Genomic DNA, 13981 nt, shown 5'->3' on the forward strand with positions numbered 1-13981 from the left:
CATCCGGATTAGTAGTGATTAGGGACTAGTTTTAAGAAATCTGAGTGGTGACACCTAAAAATATGTCTGTCTTGATACTTTATATGCTGAAAGAGAGAGGTTTAGTGCAGAAGCTTTGTACTATTTTATAAGTTGCATGTTTTCTGAGGGAGAGGTGGGAAATCTGTGAGGATAGTTCTGTATGGGATAAAAAGAGGAGAGGAGAGGAGAGGAGAGGAAGGGAAAGGGAAAGGGAAAGGGAAAGGGAAAGGTTTCCAAAGACTCAGATAGGGTAGTCTCCACCAAAAAATGGAGTGAACTCAGGAGCTGAATCCCTGGAGGAGAGATTAAAGTGGTACTGATACTGCATTATTTAACATCCAGGCTCTCAGCTGTTTGCCTGAACTACAGATTCCCACGTTTCTAAAAGCAGTTTAAAATCAACATATTGTTTTGAAAGCAAATTTTAGAGCTTGAGTAGCATGAGGTATTTTATACCTTTCCTCTGGCAAAAAAAAAGTTGACAATGATGTACACTTTCTTTACAGGAGGCCAAGACAATAAGTGAAATTTTATTGTATTATGCTGGTTATGAATAAGCCGTGGGGAGGTTTTCATCATGCTTGTGCTGTCTAGAAAAATATATTTGATACTAACTGCACTTTTAAGCTCATACATTCAAAAATCAATAGTTTCATGGTTAGAGCTTTTAATAACAATTAATAATGCAGTGAATTGCAGGAACAGATAGGTCATTTTCTTGGCAAGGTAAAGGTAACCATAGTTACAGAAGACTTTCAGAATGCCTGAGCTTGGCTTGGCTCCTGGTTTCACTGTGAAAGTTCGAATTCTATAAATAGAAACCCCATAGATTTCTGCAGTTCCTACTATTATTATTTTTATCAGAACATTTTGCTCATTATAAACTTGGAATCTAGTACCCTGAGTCCCAGATGTTTCTCAACACATACATGAAAATAATTTTGGGCCTGACTTATGACCTGATTAAATCTTAGCCAGGCATTTGGTCTCTCTGGAGAATGATGTGTGGGAGATTGAGATGAGAAATATGTACTGCTTGCAGAAACATTTTCATCATTGAATGTCCTTAGTGCCCTTCTTAACTATTTGTACATTCTTCAGCCTTTGAACAATTCCATAATTGGATTTCTTCTAACCTTCTAGATCATGTTCTAATATGAAGATTTAAATATAATTTATCAATCAGGAGTTTACCAAGCTGAAGTAATGTGACACCAAAATAAACAGAAATTTAAATACCAGCACAAAAAGCTGTTACTTCTCAGAGGGCATATATCTTGGTGCAGCTAAAATGTTAGTCAAAGCCTAGTTGATTGAATTGGTACTGACATATTGTATGAAATAAGCTGTACAAGTTAACTTCAGAATATTCTTTCGTGTGAGTTATGTTCCATAACTGAGTTAGTATCAAAGGTCTTTGCAGTATTTTCTTTCTTTGCACCTTGTTCTTCACTGGATACAATCGAAAAGAGCCTGTATCCGCAGTCCTTGCATCTTCCCCTTGAGTATTTGCGTATGTTGATAAGATTCCCTCATCCTTCTGTAGGCAGTCTTAACTGACTCAGCCTGTCCTCACAGGTTCTACCTTCATCATCTTTGTGGCCCTTTGCTAGACTCTTTCCAGTATGTTCAGGTCTCATACTGGATACAGGAACTGGGCACAGCAGCCTCACCAGTTGTGAGCAGAAGGGAACAGTCACATTTAGCAGCCTGCTGTCAGTACTACTAGTGCAGCTGTGGTTACCATTAGGGAGAGCCATTTCTCTGTATGGAATTCATAGCATACAGTTGCAAATTTTCTTTTCTATATTCTTTACCAAGCTAAATTTTTTTTTATTATTATTTTTTTTTTTATTTTGTCTGTATCAGAAAGTGTTCATATATGTCATGTGAAATACAGCACTGAATTGTGAAGTACTTCCAGGCTTCCTCTTCTGGAACACGTTAGTATTTTATGTATTCCAAGGAAAATAAATTTTACATTCATAAAATGTGTCATTTACTTGAAAAAATAAAATATATTAAAACAAAAAAAGCCAATAAAATTATCTTTATTTTTTTTGAGAAAAATGGGATTTAAGAATTGAAGTATAGCCAGTATTATAACTTTTGTTTTCTAGTCATGTAGTTAAGGTTTGTCAGATGAGTGCTGACATACCAAAAGCTACTAATCAAAATTTTGTTTTCTTCCCCACTTCTAGTTTTCAAGAGTATTAAAAAACAGAGCTTGGCCTACCTTCAAGCAAGCTAAATCAAAGATTTCACCACTTCACAGCAGTGATTTCTGTCCAACCAATTGCCATATCAATGTAATGGAAGTTTCTTACCCTAAAACCTCAACTTCTGTTGGAAGTGCTTTTGGTGTACAGTTAGACAGCAGAAAACATTCTTCACATGAAAAAGGAAATAAAAACAATGACCAAGGTAGGCCAGTAGAATGTGAAGGAACTATGTCCAGTAGTTTTGTTACAGAATCATAAAATATTAACATTAAGACAAACATTTATGAGATCCTCCTTTTTCAATATTTGTTTGCTTTAAAACATAATAAAAGCTAATTGTAATTTCATTGCCAACTTTTTACTTAAGTAGTTAGACTTGCATGTGGAAAATAACATGCAAAATCAAATAATTACATGAAACTTCAAGTGGGTAAATATTTCAGATTTATTACTTATTTTACTTACTTAAAAATTTATATTAGCACATATAAATCTAACTGCTTTGTATTTTTCCTAGGTAAACTGAATCCTATGATTTATGTTCAACATAGCATTACTACTATGGCTGCCCCTTCAGGACAGTCTCTCAGCCAGCAAGAAGGTCATGGTCTGAGGTATCTCTTAAAAGAAGAAGATTTAGAAACACAAGATGTCTACCAGAAATTGCTGTTCAAATTACAAACTGCACTGAAAGAGATGGAAACCTGTGTCTGTCAGATAGATGAGTAAGTGAATGTTACTATCTAGGCTTTCTTTTAATTTTTCCATTGATGGTATTAATGAATATAGGCATCCCTTCTATGTGTAATGGAATCAGTAGATCAGTATTGACTGCAGAAGAATTGTAAGAATTGCAGAATTTTCCTTTTTTTCCCATGTACCTATTTTTTTACCCATTTGTTTGTAGCTTTTGTGAGGAATGGAATAATAATTTTGAGGTGAGAGAAATATGAAATGCGTATTGTCATCAAGGCTTTCACTAGGAATGGAAGCAAGAGGCAGAGCTACAAAACTGTCTTATTTATAACTCATCAGTGATTGCCAAATAGTCCTGAAGATGAATTTGTTGGCAAGGTATTTTTTACTGATAGGAAGATTATTAGCTTATTAGACATTTTTAAAAAACAAATCAGCCTTAATGAAGGACTCTAGGTCTAGAGCTGCACTTGAGCGATTAGGACACTTGATTTGAATGTGGGAGGTTCAGAGTCACATCAGTTTGTCCTAGCTGAGGACAGAGATTTAAAATGTACTTTTCCAGTCGTGAGATAAGTGAGGTGACTGCTTGGATTGAGGATGAAGAATGATGGATGTTTCTGTTTTGAAAGATTGCATATGTGATATAAATTATTCCTTTTGAAAATACAAATTATATATTTTTTTTAATCTAAAAGATCTTTTGTCATGTCCTTCAGTTGAGAAAGATGGTCTAACCTGTTATTTTGTAGACCATAAGAGGGTTTATCCTCTCATAGTTGTTTCTGAGTAGGAATCTTTTTGTACAATTGAGATGGTAAAGTAATAGTTACAAAGCAAAAAAGTAATTGTAACGTATCGCAATGCATAGGAATGAAACTAAGTATAGACTGATTTATCATTTTTTAAAGAAAGAATTGTTTTTTTTTTGTCTTTACGTAGTTCTACTAATTATCATTTTGAAGGTAGTTAATGTGATTTCAGTGCTCGGATGTGCTAAAAAATCTGTGGTGCTTGTATTGTAACTGATGATCAAGGAAGTCAGGAGATCATATGTGGAAGTTCAGTCAATAAATATTTCAGGAAGCTCCATTTACTAGACTATCACACTTTGCTTTCCACCCTCTTGATGGCTCTATGATTCTGTGACGTAAGAGCGCAGCAACTTCTCAGCCTTTTGCTCATCCAAGCGCATATTTACAGACACAGGTGTATTTACAGACACACATTGTTTGTATGTGTATATCATATGTCTGCCTATATTGATTTTGAGTCCAGTTGTGGAAGTAAGAGCAAGGGTTCAGTCTTTCCTCTTTCATGAAGTTCCTATACACTGACATTGTAATAAACCTTGCATAAGGTGCACAAAGTTACTTAGCAAATATTACCTTTTACTATTTGTAAAACTCAGCTTTTTCCTTCTTTATTCCTAACAGACTTTGAGTGGACTGTCAGTGTATATTAATTATTATAGAGCAAAGGAGTTCCATGCAGGAAATGAAATATGCAAGAGACCTACTTAAAACTGCTGAATAGGAAAAAGGGAAGACAGCTGAGCAAGAACAGTTGAGGAGTACATAGCGTATTGTATCAGAACACAGTTACAGCTACCTCATGAGAGAAGTGTTAGGATTACTAAGAAAGAGAATAACAAGATAGAATAATCAGCTATGTTGTAATTGGAAATATTCATAGTCCAACAACTAAGAGTGTCTACTTAAACATGTTGATCCTTGAACTTTACAGTGGCTGTACAGCATGCTTTTTCATTTTGACTTCAGCAACAATAAGATTCATGTCTTTACTGAATTACCTTTTTCTATATAAGAAGATCCTAACCCTCATTACCATGATTCTATCAGAAAAGAAAATAGAACCACAGTAGCATGATTTTAAATCTAAGTGGTACAGATTGGGCTACTAAATGACTGTCGGTACCCTTCGTAATAGTAGCATTTGAGAAACTGTTGCTTGTCATGTTACAGATGTCTCTGCTTTGTGCTAAGATCTTTGTCCCTACCCTCAAAATCCACGGGCGGTGAATCTGCCCAACCCCTTCTATCTGTTAGTGAATGAAAGAGAACTGAAAAAGATGAGTGTTTCACCTCAAAGAGGTTGTGAATTATGGGTAGGGGATAAGTAAGAGAAGATGGTGTATTCCTAGCATTATCTCTATAATAATTTCCATTGTGGCTCCTAAATAGGTAGTATGAATGGGAAAAGAAAGGTACAAACAAAAAGGCATTTATTCCCTTCTCACAGCCTCTCAAAGCTCCATTGACTCCTTGTTCAAATAGTTTAGCAGTATCACAGTATTTCTTTAGTACTGTTGCCAGTTGCCCAGCATTAACACGAGAAAATAAGTGCCTCCAGTTCTGTAAGAGCTTCTTACAGGGTGACTTTATATTCTTGTTTCACATGCAGTCAGCATTCTCCCATGATCCCAGGTGTTTTTTGAAAGATACTTATTGGAAGCTTGAATACTTTCCAGTTTTTTGCATGAGGAAAAGTCAGAGCAACTTACAAGTTGCATTGGTGTGTTTTTTTGGTCTTTTTTTCTTTCTTCTTTCTTGGGTGCTAGGGAAAAGGGGCTGGCTATCCATTCTTAATGCTCAGACTGACCATAACATCTTTCGTTTCTGACATACCTATAGAACTGTGTTTACTTGGTTCCCATATCAGATTAATTCCATCCATGAGGGTTTTTTTGGTCGAGTTTTAAATTTCTGTGTTTATTGGAATTTTATTTTTTTCCTTTTCTGTAGTTACAGGGACTTTCTGGCTATTAGTTACTACTCATACACATATTTTTCCTCTGACAGATGGATGTCTAAGACAATTTTGTTTGTGGTAGACCATCTCCAAAGGAAATACAGTGTGTATATACTATATTTAAAAAGAAGAAACACAAGAAAATAAGTCTCTTTAAAGATGGCTGATGTGTTTTTCTGAGACCAGGTCTGGTTTTGTGTGTTTTAGACTCCCTGAATTGGGTTTCTGAAAGCACTTCAGTGACCTCAGGAACTCCAACTCCAGAGCTCTGTTATGCAGAGTTCCAGCTTTCGTTCACAGTAGTTCAGCAAAAAAATTTCCTTAGAAAAAGAGCCTGCATGCTGGGAGAAAGTGAAAAGCTCCCTTAGGAAAAGCTCCAGCTACCTTCATCAGTCTTTTTCCAAGATCTTGGCAGCAGTGACTAAACAGCCGCATAAAAGAACAGGATATAATAGACTGTCTGTTTCTTGACAAATAATTACTTAGGGGAAGATATTTTCAGGAGCTGAAATAGCAATTCATTATGCTTGTTTGTTTCTTACTCTCAATTACTTTCTTGCAACTACAAAATCCACAAGAAGTTACTAGAATGTATCTGTCCAGTGGTCTTTTCTTTTTTTATCCTAAAAGGAGGTCAAAATGGGAACACGAGAAAATAAGAGAAGTATGTATTAGTTATTCTTTACCTCATCTTCCAGTAGACAGTGCTATTGGGTCTTCTTGAAATTGACCTTTCTGGAAAAGTTAGAATCACCTGCCACGTGTTTGTCTAGTTCCTTTTTTGTATTTTGGTATTCAGACCAATTCTTACTAATTGGACTTACAGAGATGAAGAACTGATTTCTTAAGATTTATGTTTTCGTAACACATAATGAGAAAATAGATCAAACTGAACACTGTTGTAAAGTACACACTCCATCTTCCTTCCCATCTTTGTGAAATCCTGCTAAGAGGTTGTTTAAAGTGATAGGGGAGAACTGAGTGGTGATTTCACATTGAAGCATTAAGGCATCATGTAGCCCAAATATGTCTTTCTAGTGGATGGATGAGTTTAATGCCCAGTAGAATTATTTTTATTTTATACTTAATTTATCTACATTTCAGTTACAGTCAGGATCAGTATGTTTCCCTTCATGCAGGATACACGTACCTGACACATATATTTGTCAGTCTGTCTCATTAGTTTTTAGTAGGAAAAAGCTATGCAGAAATGGTGAAAGAAATTGCTAAAAAGCTTTGTTTACCATCCTTGTTTTCTTCAAGTTAATGTCAAGCTCTATGTTAACATCAATCAGGTCCTAATTTCAATGAGCCAGAGCCATTGTTTGAGCTGTGTTCATTGCTTTACAGTAAACAAACAGCATTATGGGGATAGTTTACCCTATCTCATTTCTGAAGTGTATGTTTCCTTAATTTCTTAAGAACTCAATGTCATCTGATTTAGTGAAAAAATTTAGAAAGAAGTTTTTGCAAGAAAAATGCTGCCTTCCAAATCCAAACACTAGTTTGAAAAGATCATTGCAGTGGAGTGTTCTGTTAAAACAGAATACTCTGTGTTATCTGTTCTGATTTTGAAAGTAAATGAGAACATCTCATTCTCAATATGAATTAATCACTCAGGAACATGAGTCTTTCTGCTTCCAATATCTGCATTTTCCAAATACAGCAGTTTGTACTGTTCTTTGCTCTTGACTGGATGTCATTTTGTGCTCTTCACAGAAGCTTGTAGATTAATCATCAGTTTTACTAGTGATAGTGACTTAGACACTTGGAATGTGAGGAACACAGGCGTATTAATAACAATTCTTAAAATGTTTTAAAAGAGTTTGTGATGCAAGCTGCTGTATCTACTATAGTAATAATTAAGAAAATATATATTTTTCACAGAGAAATAGTTTCTTTATTTGTTGTCTTGCTTTGTGCTGAGAAGCACCTGATTCATTCCTAAAAGTAGTTCCATTAATATAAAATGTCTCCAAGAATAGACTGTATTTCATCCTCAAATGGAACCTTGCTTTCATAGAAGATCGAATAGTCGGTTAGTTTCATTGATTAAAGCACGATCAAGTCAACTGTAACACTTTTTAATAGGAGAATATACCACCTTTGTCCCTTGTTTCAAATAGTGTTTCAAAAAGATATGGACTGAATTAATCTCATGTGATAGGATAATATTTGGAAGATGTTGATGAGAAATAGTTTGTTGGTGGTTCACTTTTGAAAAACATTAAAAATCTTGTGGGTTTTTTTTTCTTTGTCTCTCAGCCTTCTTTCTTCAATAACGTACTCTCCAAAATCAGAACGTAAAACACCTGAGCCTTTAGTACCAGCAGACAGTGACAATGAAAAGGGGGAAAGGAATGGAAAGAAAGTCTGCTTCAGTGTGACAGGTGATGAACAAGAAGATTCTGGTCATGATACTATCAGCAATAGAGATTCTTACAGGTACTTTTACTAATAATATTTTTATTTGTCTGTCTAACAAATCAAGCCTGTGTGTTTGTATAAAATCAAGAAGAATATAAAAACAAGAGGTTCTGACATTTCTAGAATGACTGGTGTCAAGATATGTTATAAGACATGTAAAATAAACTTGTTTGCTTATAGATTAGCTATTATATCTTAAGTGTCCTTAAACTTAATAGGATATTACAGCCAGAGCTGTTTTCTTTAGATTACTTGTAAGAAATAGAAAGTTTTTGTTATGATGCTCCCCAACAAAATCTGAATGTCTGCCATGGAAAGCAAGAGGCCAGGGCCACCATTCTTGCTGATTTCAAGGAAAAAAAAAAAGTCTGATTCTCAACACATACTCTTTTTCTTCTTCTGGTCAATACTGTAGCAGCATTCCACATCTAGAACTCATAGTGCATCACCCTTACTGTGAATTAAAATGCAAATAAATTTGAAAAGGAAGAAGTAATTATATCAAGCACATGTCTTTATAAAGACAACCTCCTGATGCTTAGAGAGAACTGGTTAATTACACTCGATGTAAAATCTAAATTAAATTTTAACTGCAAGTAAAATAGGGCTCTATTATACAATGGCTTCCCCAAAAGTAATGCTTTCTAATTTATTATGTTTACCCACGACAAGGTGGATGTTAGTGGTATGGCAGACTAAAGGTTGAACCCTTTCACCAATATTCCATTGCATTTTGTTGCCGTGTGACAGATGGCTGCAGGGAGCAAGTCTGACAGAATGGCGCCTGACATGGAAGTGCGTATGGAGCAAAAGTCTGTCACTGAATTCCTCCTTATGGGAAAAAACGGTGACCATTCTCAGTCACATTCAATCAGTGTGAATGTGAACTCAGTGAGGTAGCGGGTGGTGCACTTCAGCAGTGGTAACAGCAACATTGGGTCACCTCTGCTGGTGCAGATTTTTGAGAGTGCAGTATGCAGGCTTTTCTTCATTTCTGGTGATTATGCATGGCTAATGGTGGTGACTATGTTGAATAATAGTGTTTTGTAGCTGAGAATTTACTTTATCAACTAGTGTTATTGTATTCTTCGTATCAGTTGTAGTTTCCATGGAAATAAACAGGAGGCATTACTTCCGGAGCAGTGAACCATGATAATGAACACACATAGATTGATCTAAAACTAATGCCTCATGTTTATGTCAATGGCTATGTATGTTCATTGTCATGGTTCATTATTATGACTAGAAGGTAGAATCACTTTTTTTTTGCCTTTTTTTTAGTTTCTTTAAATAATTACATTAGACAAAACTTGAAATTTTCAGATCCCATTGTGACAATATTATAATTAGTATGCTAATTTCAACTGTTAGAGTACCCTAATTTTATGTTCTAGGGCCTCACTGTAAACCTTACAACACACACGCACACACACACACACACAAAAGCAGAATGATATGGCATATAGTTGTAATGTCTAATCTGTTTTTTATTTTCCCGTGTTTCATTTTCTCATACTTAGCACAATCCTGTTTTAAATAACCTTCATCTTCCCTCTGGGGAATTTTGTATGTGAACAGAATTAGTTAGAAAACATTTCTTAATATCCAGCCAGAAATTCTTAATAATCCTTGGACTGTTCATCCACTGTAGGAACATGTTACTGATGTCTTTTCATCTATGTAATGGATTTGATTGTAATTATGCTACAATGGTTCAATGTAACATTTTCCCCACTCACTTGTAGCTGACTAGATAAGTTACTAAGCCAAAAATAGTAGGGGTAGCTTCTATTTTTACAAAAATAAACAAAGCAAATAGGGAGCTTATGAATGAATGAATAATTGTAGCAATATGTAAAAAATATACCTATTTATGTCTTGATTTATGATACACCCAATTCATGGAACCAGAGCCAATTCCTTACATTTAAATGTGCTTTAGGTACATTTGTACATGATCTTATATTCACTGGGGTTTTTAAGACTCCCTCTACTGGATAATTACTTGATCATTTCCTGAATCTAGACAGTCTTCTTGAAGTGAATAAATCATTCACTGTTGAAGACTTAGAATTCAATTTTTTCTTCACAGTTTTTCAACCTTTTACAAAAGGTTAAGTTTTACTCTGTGCTGCAGAAGTAGATATGTTCTCTGTCTATTTTCAGTATGGAACAATTTCTTATTGAGAGAGAGGACTAGGTGAATGAGTGTAGTATCTACGGCAGAGAAAACATCAGGAAAAAACCTCAAATTTTAATCCCCAAATCTCCTTACTAGAATAATAAGGGTCAATTTTTTTATGCATAAAAATTTGCACTGAAGTTATGTGTGTAAACATCTACATCTCTCACAGAACGAACAATTGGAAAAGCTGGACTAATAAAATATATTTTGGCTGTGTTGTGGTTTAACCCAGCAGCTGGCTCAACACCACGCAGCCCTTAGCTTACTCCCCCGCTTTGTAGTGGGGTGAGGAGAAAATAAACAAAGTGGATCTTGTGGGCTGAGACAAAGCTATCTACTATCTATCTATCTATCTATCTATCTATCTACTATCTATCTATCTATCAAAACTATCTACTGAGAAAAAGCTATCTACTAAAAGAAAAAAAAAAAGGATAATATATATGTGAATGAATATAAAAAGTGATAAGCAAGAAATTGCTCACCACTCCTGAGCAATGCCGAGCTAGCTTTCTTAGCGAGTGGAATAGATGAGATGAACTTCTGTCTCCTTCAAAAATTCCTTCTGCATAATGTCCCTTTGAGCAGTTTAAGTCAGCTTTCTTGATTCTGTCCCCTCCCAGCTCGTTGGCCCTTCCCTATAAATGGCCTCAGCTCCGTACAGCACTGCTTAGCAGCAACTATAAAGAGTGGTGTGTTATCAACACTGTTCTTTTAGAACCAAAATGCAGCATCATACCAGACACTCTGAAGAAAGCAGTTCTGTTGCAGCTTGAAACTAATCCTGGTAGAGATAAGTAGTTCATAATTTGAGTTTCTCTGCTAGTGAAATTGATAAAATCTGTTCTCAGCCCAATATGAGTTCTAGTTTTCAAGTCATAAAACCAGAGTACTTGGTAATACTGTATTAGTTATGGACTGAATACAGAATTTAAGTGTAGAGTTACAAAATTGTTTGAGGCGATAGATTCAAAAACTGTCACTCGTGTAAGAAAATTTAGTTGTTTCACATTGAAAGTATATATTTTCAGTCTGCAAATACTTGCTTGCAGTGCAAACTTAACAATGAAAAGGGTATCAAGTTAGAGAATCTAGCTGTCTGAGCCTTACCATGACTGTGAATTACGACAGCCTGAGTACAGAGATCTTTAATGTTAATAAAAAAAATTTAAGGACCGTCTCATCACTAAAGTCAAAAGCAGAAAAGGGAAAAAATATATATAATTTTGATATAATGCATGTGTGAAAGGACATGGCTTTATTTAATTCTGCTTTGTTTTGTTTTCCAAGCGATTGCAACAGCAACAGGAACTCCATTGCGTCGTTCACCAGCATTTGCAGCAGTCAGTGCAGTTCTTACTTTCACAGTGATGAAATGGATTCAGGTATGTTTAGAGAAGTCAGCTATGAATCTGTCATTGGTTCCTTTTACCCAAGTTCAATCTTTTCATTTACCTGGGACTTTTGTTGCTGTTTTCATTATAAAAATTGCTTCCTCCTTGGTAATAGAATTGTGTTGTTTTGTTTCTACCTAGCTAGAGCTGCACTTAGAGTTCTTCTGTGAAAGAGACAGCATTCCAGCACCTCTGTAGATAGACTGAATTAGTTAGAGCTCTTAGCATGACTACTTTTAACCACTTTCATGCACTGACCTTGTCAGAGTTATGTTGAGATGTTGTACAGAGTAAGGATCATTTTAGGTGAGCACAGAATGCTTGCCCAGCCTGCGTCAGCATCCAGAATGCAGGATATGGCTGTGTATGTTTGTGAGACCACATAGGAGCACATATTTGTTTATGCCATGACAAATTGAATTTAAATAAATGCAGCTGCTAATAGGAATGAGATGGGATTTAACTGCATGGAGTACAAGGTCATATACTCAGGGACTAATAATAAAAATATTTGCTCTAAGCTGTTAGTTTATCATTTGGGAATGATTTAGAAACAGAAAGAACTGGGCATATTAGTTGAATATGAGCCAATGCTGAGACTTAGTCATAAAGAAAGAAAACTTTAGTGCTGTTCATATCAGGAGTTTTTTTTTTTTAGGAAAGTATTATGACATTATGCAAGGTATCTGAGATACTTTATGAATAATGTAATTCTGGTCAGCTACTTTCAAGAAATTTGAAGAGTGGGGAGCAGATACAGAGAAAAGGGATGAAGAAAACACAGGGTCTTTATCTTCAACCTAATGTATTGACAAACAGATATTACCTAGTGAAGCAACACTCTGAGGTACTGCTTTTAGGTACCTGAAAGTATAGGTGTCAAGTGCAGATATACGATGTTAATGTTGATAGGTATTCCCACTCAGTGAACTCCCACTCTCTGAATGACTTAATTTTCTTCTACTTCCGAAGCTAGCGTGGCTGACGTAAGATTGGAGTTCTTTGGCACTGTGCTCCATTTGTTACTAGTAAAATCTTGTGAAAGGTTGTAACTGCTGCCTATAAGGGCATCTAAAAGAGCTGAAAGGAAAATCAAGGAGACAAAATTGCTATTTAAGTGTTTCACTGACATAAGAAAAATGAGTCTAAATTGACCATGAATAAATTTGGGTTATAAATTATCAAGTGGCTACTTGTTATCTGTCATTGTAACAGCAAGGGGGAAAACCAGTTGTAAGCTCAATTTTTCAGTTTTTGAAAGAGTTCAGCTTGCGTCACCTGTTGTCTGAGAGTGCAAGTGACTGACAGTCGTGACCTAGGAGAATCCTCCTTTGCGTTGTCTTAGTGGTACACAGAAAATTGTTTTCTAAAACCTTTGTATCAAATGCAGGGTTTGGTTACTGTATTGTTGTTTAAGTACCGAACTATCAGAACCATTCCAATAGTAAAAGCATTAAGATTGTGAAGAGTCAGTCCCTATAAAAATGTCTTGATTTTTGGCGACTTTGTGGTCTGCACTATTCCTGCTAATTTGCTGTTTAGTCTGGGGCTGTGTTGTCCAGCACAGAAGATTCTTGTGTTCTGATCATAGGATCACTGGGGTTGGAAGGGACCTCTTAAGATCATCCAGTCTAATCCCCTGTTCAAGCTAGACCACATTGCCTAAATCCATGTCCACTTGGATTTTAAATATGATCCCTTCTCTAAGTGCTATTTCTGCATTATTCTGTGTGCCTAATGCAAATTACGTGGGATTGCATACTGTGGGATTGTGTTGAAGTAACATTTAGATGTTGTACTGAGGAAATGGTTCAGTGGGGAAATGTTAGTGATGGGTGGATGGCTGGACTGGATGATCTTGGAGGTCTTTTCCAACCTTGGTGATTCAATAATCCCATTCTGTGATTCTGAATAATGTACTGTGTTTACCAGAACTATAGCGAGTATAATCCTAAAGGCCTAAGTATCAGTATATGTGCAAAGATTACTAGATTACCCAGGCTATAAATATTTTGGAAAATGTGCTGAATCTTCTAAACAATTTTTAATTTTAAAATATTTTTCAGGCGATGAGCTTCCCATAAGTGTTCGAATCTCTCATGATAAACAAGACAAGCTCCATAGCTGTTTGGAACATCTTTTTGGTCAAGTATGAGATTATTTTTTTTTTTCCCTTTAATAATAACATAGATATTTGAGCTAAAATGTCTTTAGCAATTTTCTTTTCTTTTCTTTTCTTTTCTTTTCTTTTCTTTTCTTTTCTT

The 13981-nt window shown here is 35.5% G+C and overlaps 1 protein-coding gene across 1 annotated transcript in view; it reads left to right on the forward strand.

Annotated features, from left to right (window-relative positions):
- PREX2 (phosphatidylinositol-3,4,5-trisphosphate dependent Rac exchange factor 2) overlaps nucleotides 1-13981 on the forward strand; it is a 173521-nt gene that overhangs the window by 100343 nt on the left and 59197 nt on the right. Inside the window, exons 24-28 of the mRNA XM_042868947.1 lie at nucleotides 2223-2445; nucleotides 2761-2968; nucleotides 7977-8156; nucleotides 11614-11708; nucleotides 13784-13866. Coding sequence (XP_042724881.1) covers nucleotides 2223-2445; nucleotides 2761-2968; nucleotides 7977-8156; nucleotides 11614-11708; nucleotides 13784-13866 — 789 coding nt within the window. The remainder of the gene's footprint in view (nucleotides 1-2222; nucleotides 2446-2760; nucleotides 2969-7976; nucleotides 8157-11613; nucleotides 11709-13783; nucleotides 13867-13981) is intronic.

This window comes from Lagopus leucura, unplaced genomic scaffold (assembly GCF_019238085.1).
Source record: "Lagopus leucura isolate 7727_CA_CO unplaced genomic scaffold, USGS_WTPT01 Super-Scaffold_100002, whole genome shotgun sequence".
Classification (NCBI taxonomy): domain Eukaryota; kingdom Metazoa; phylum Chordata; class Aves; order Galliformes; family Phasianidae; genus Lagopus; species Lagopus leucura.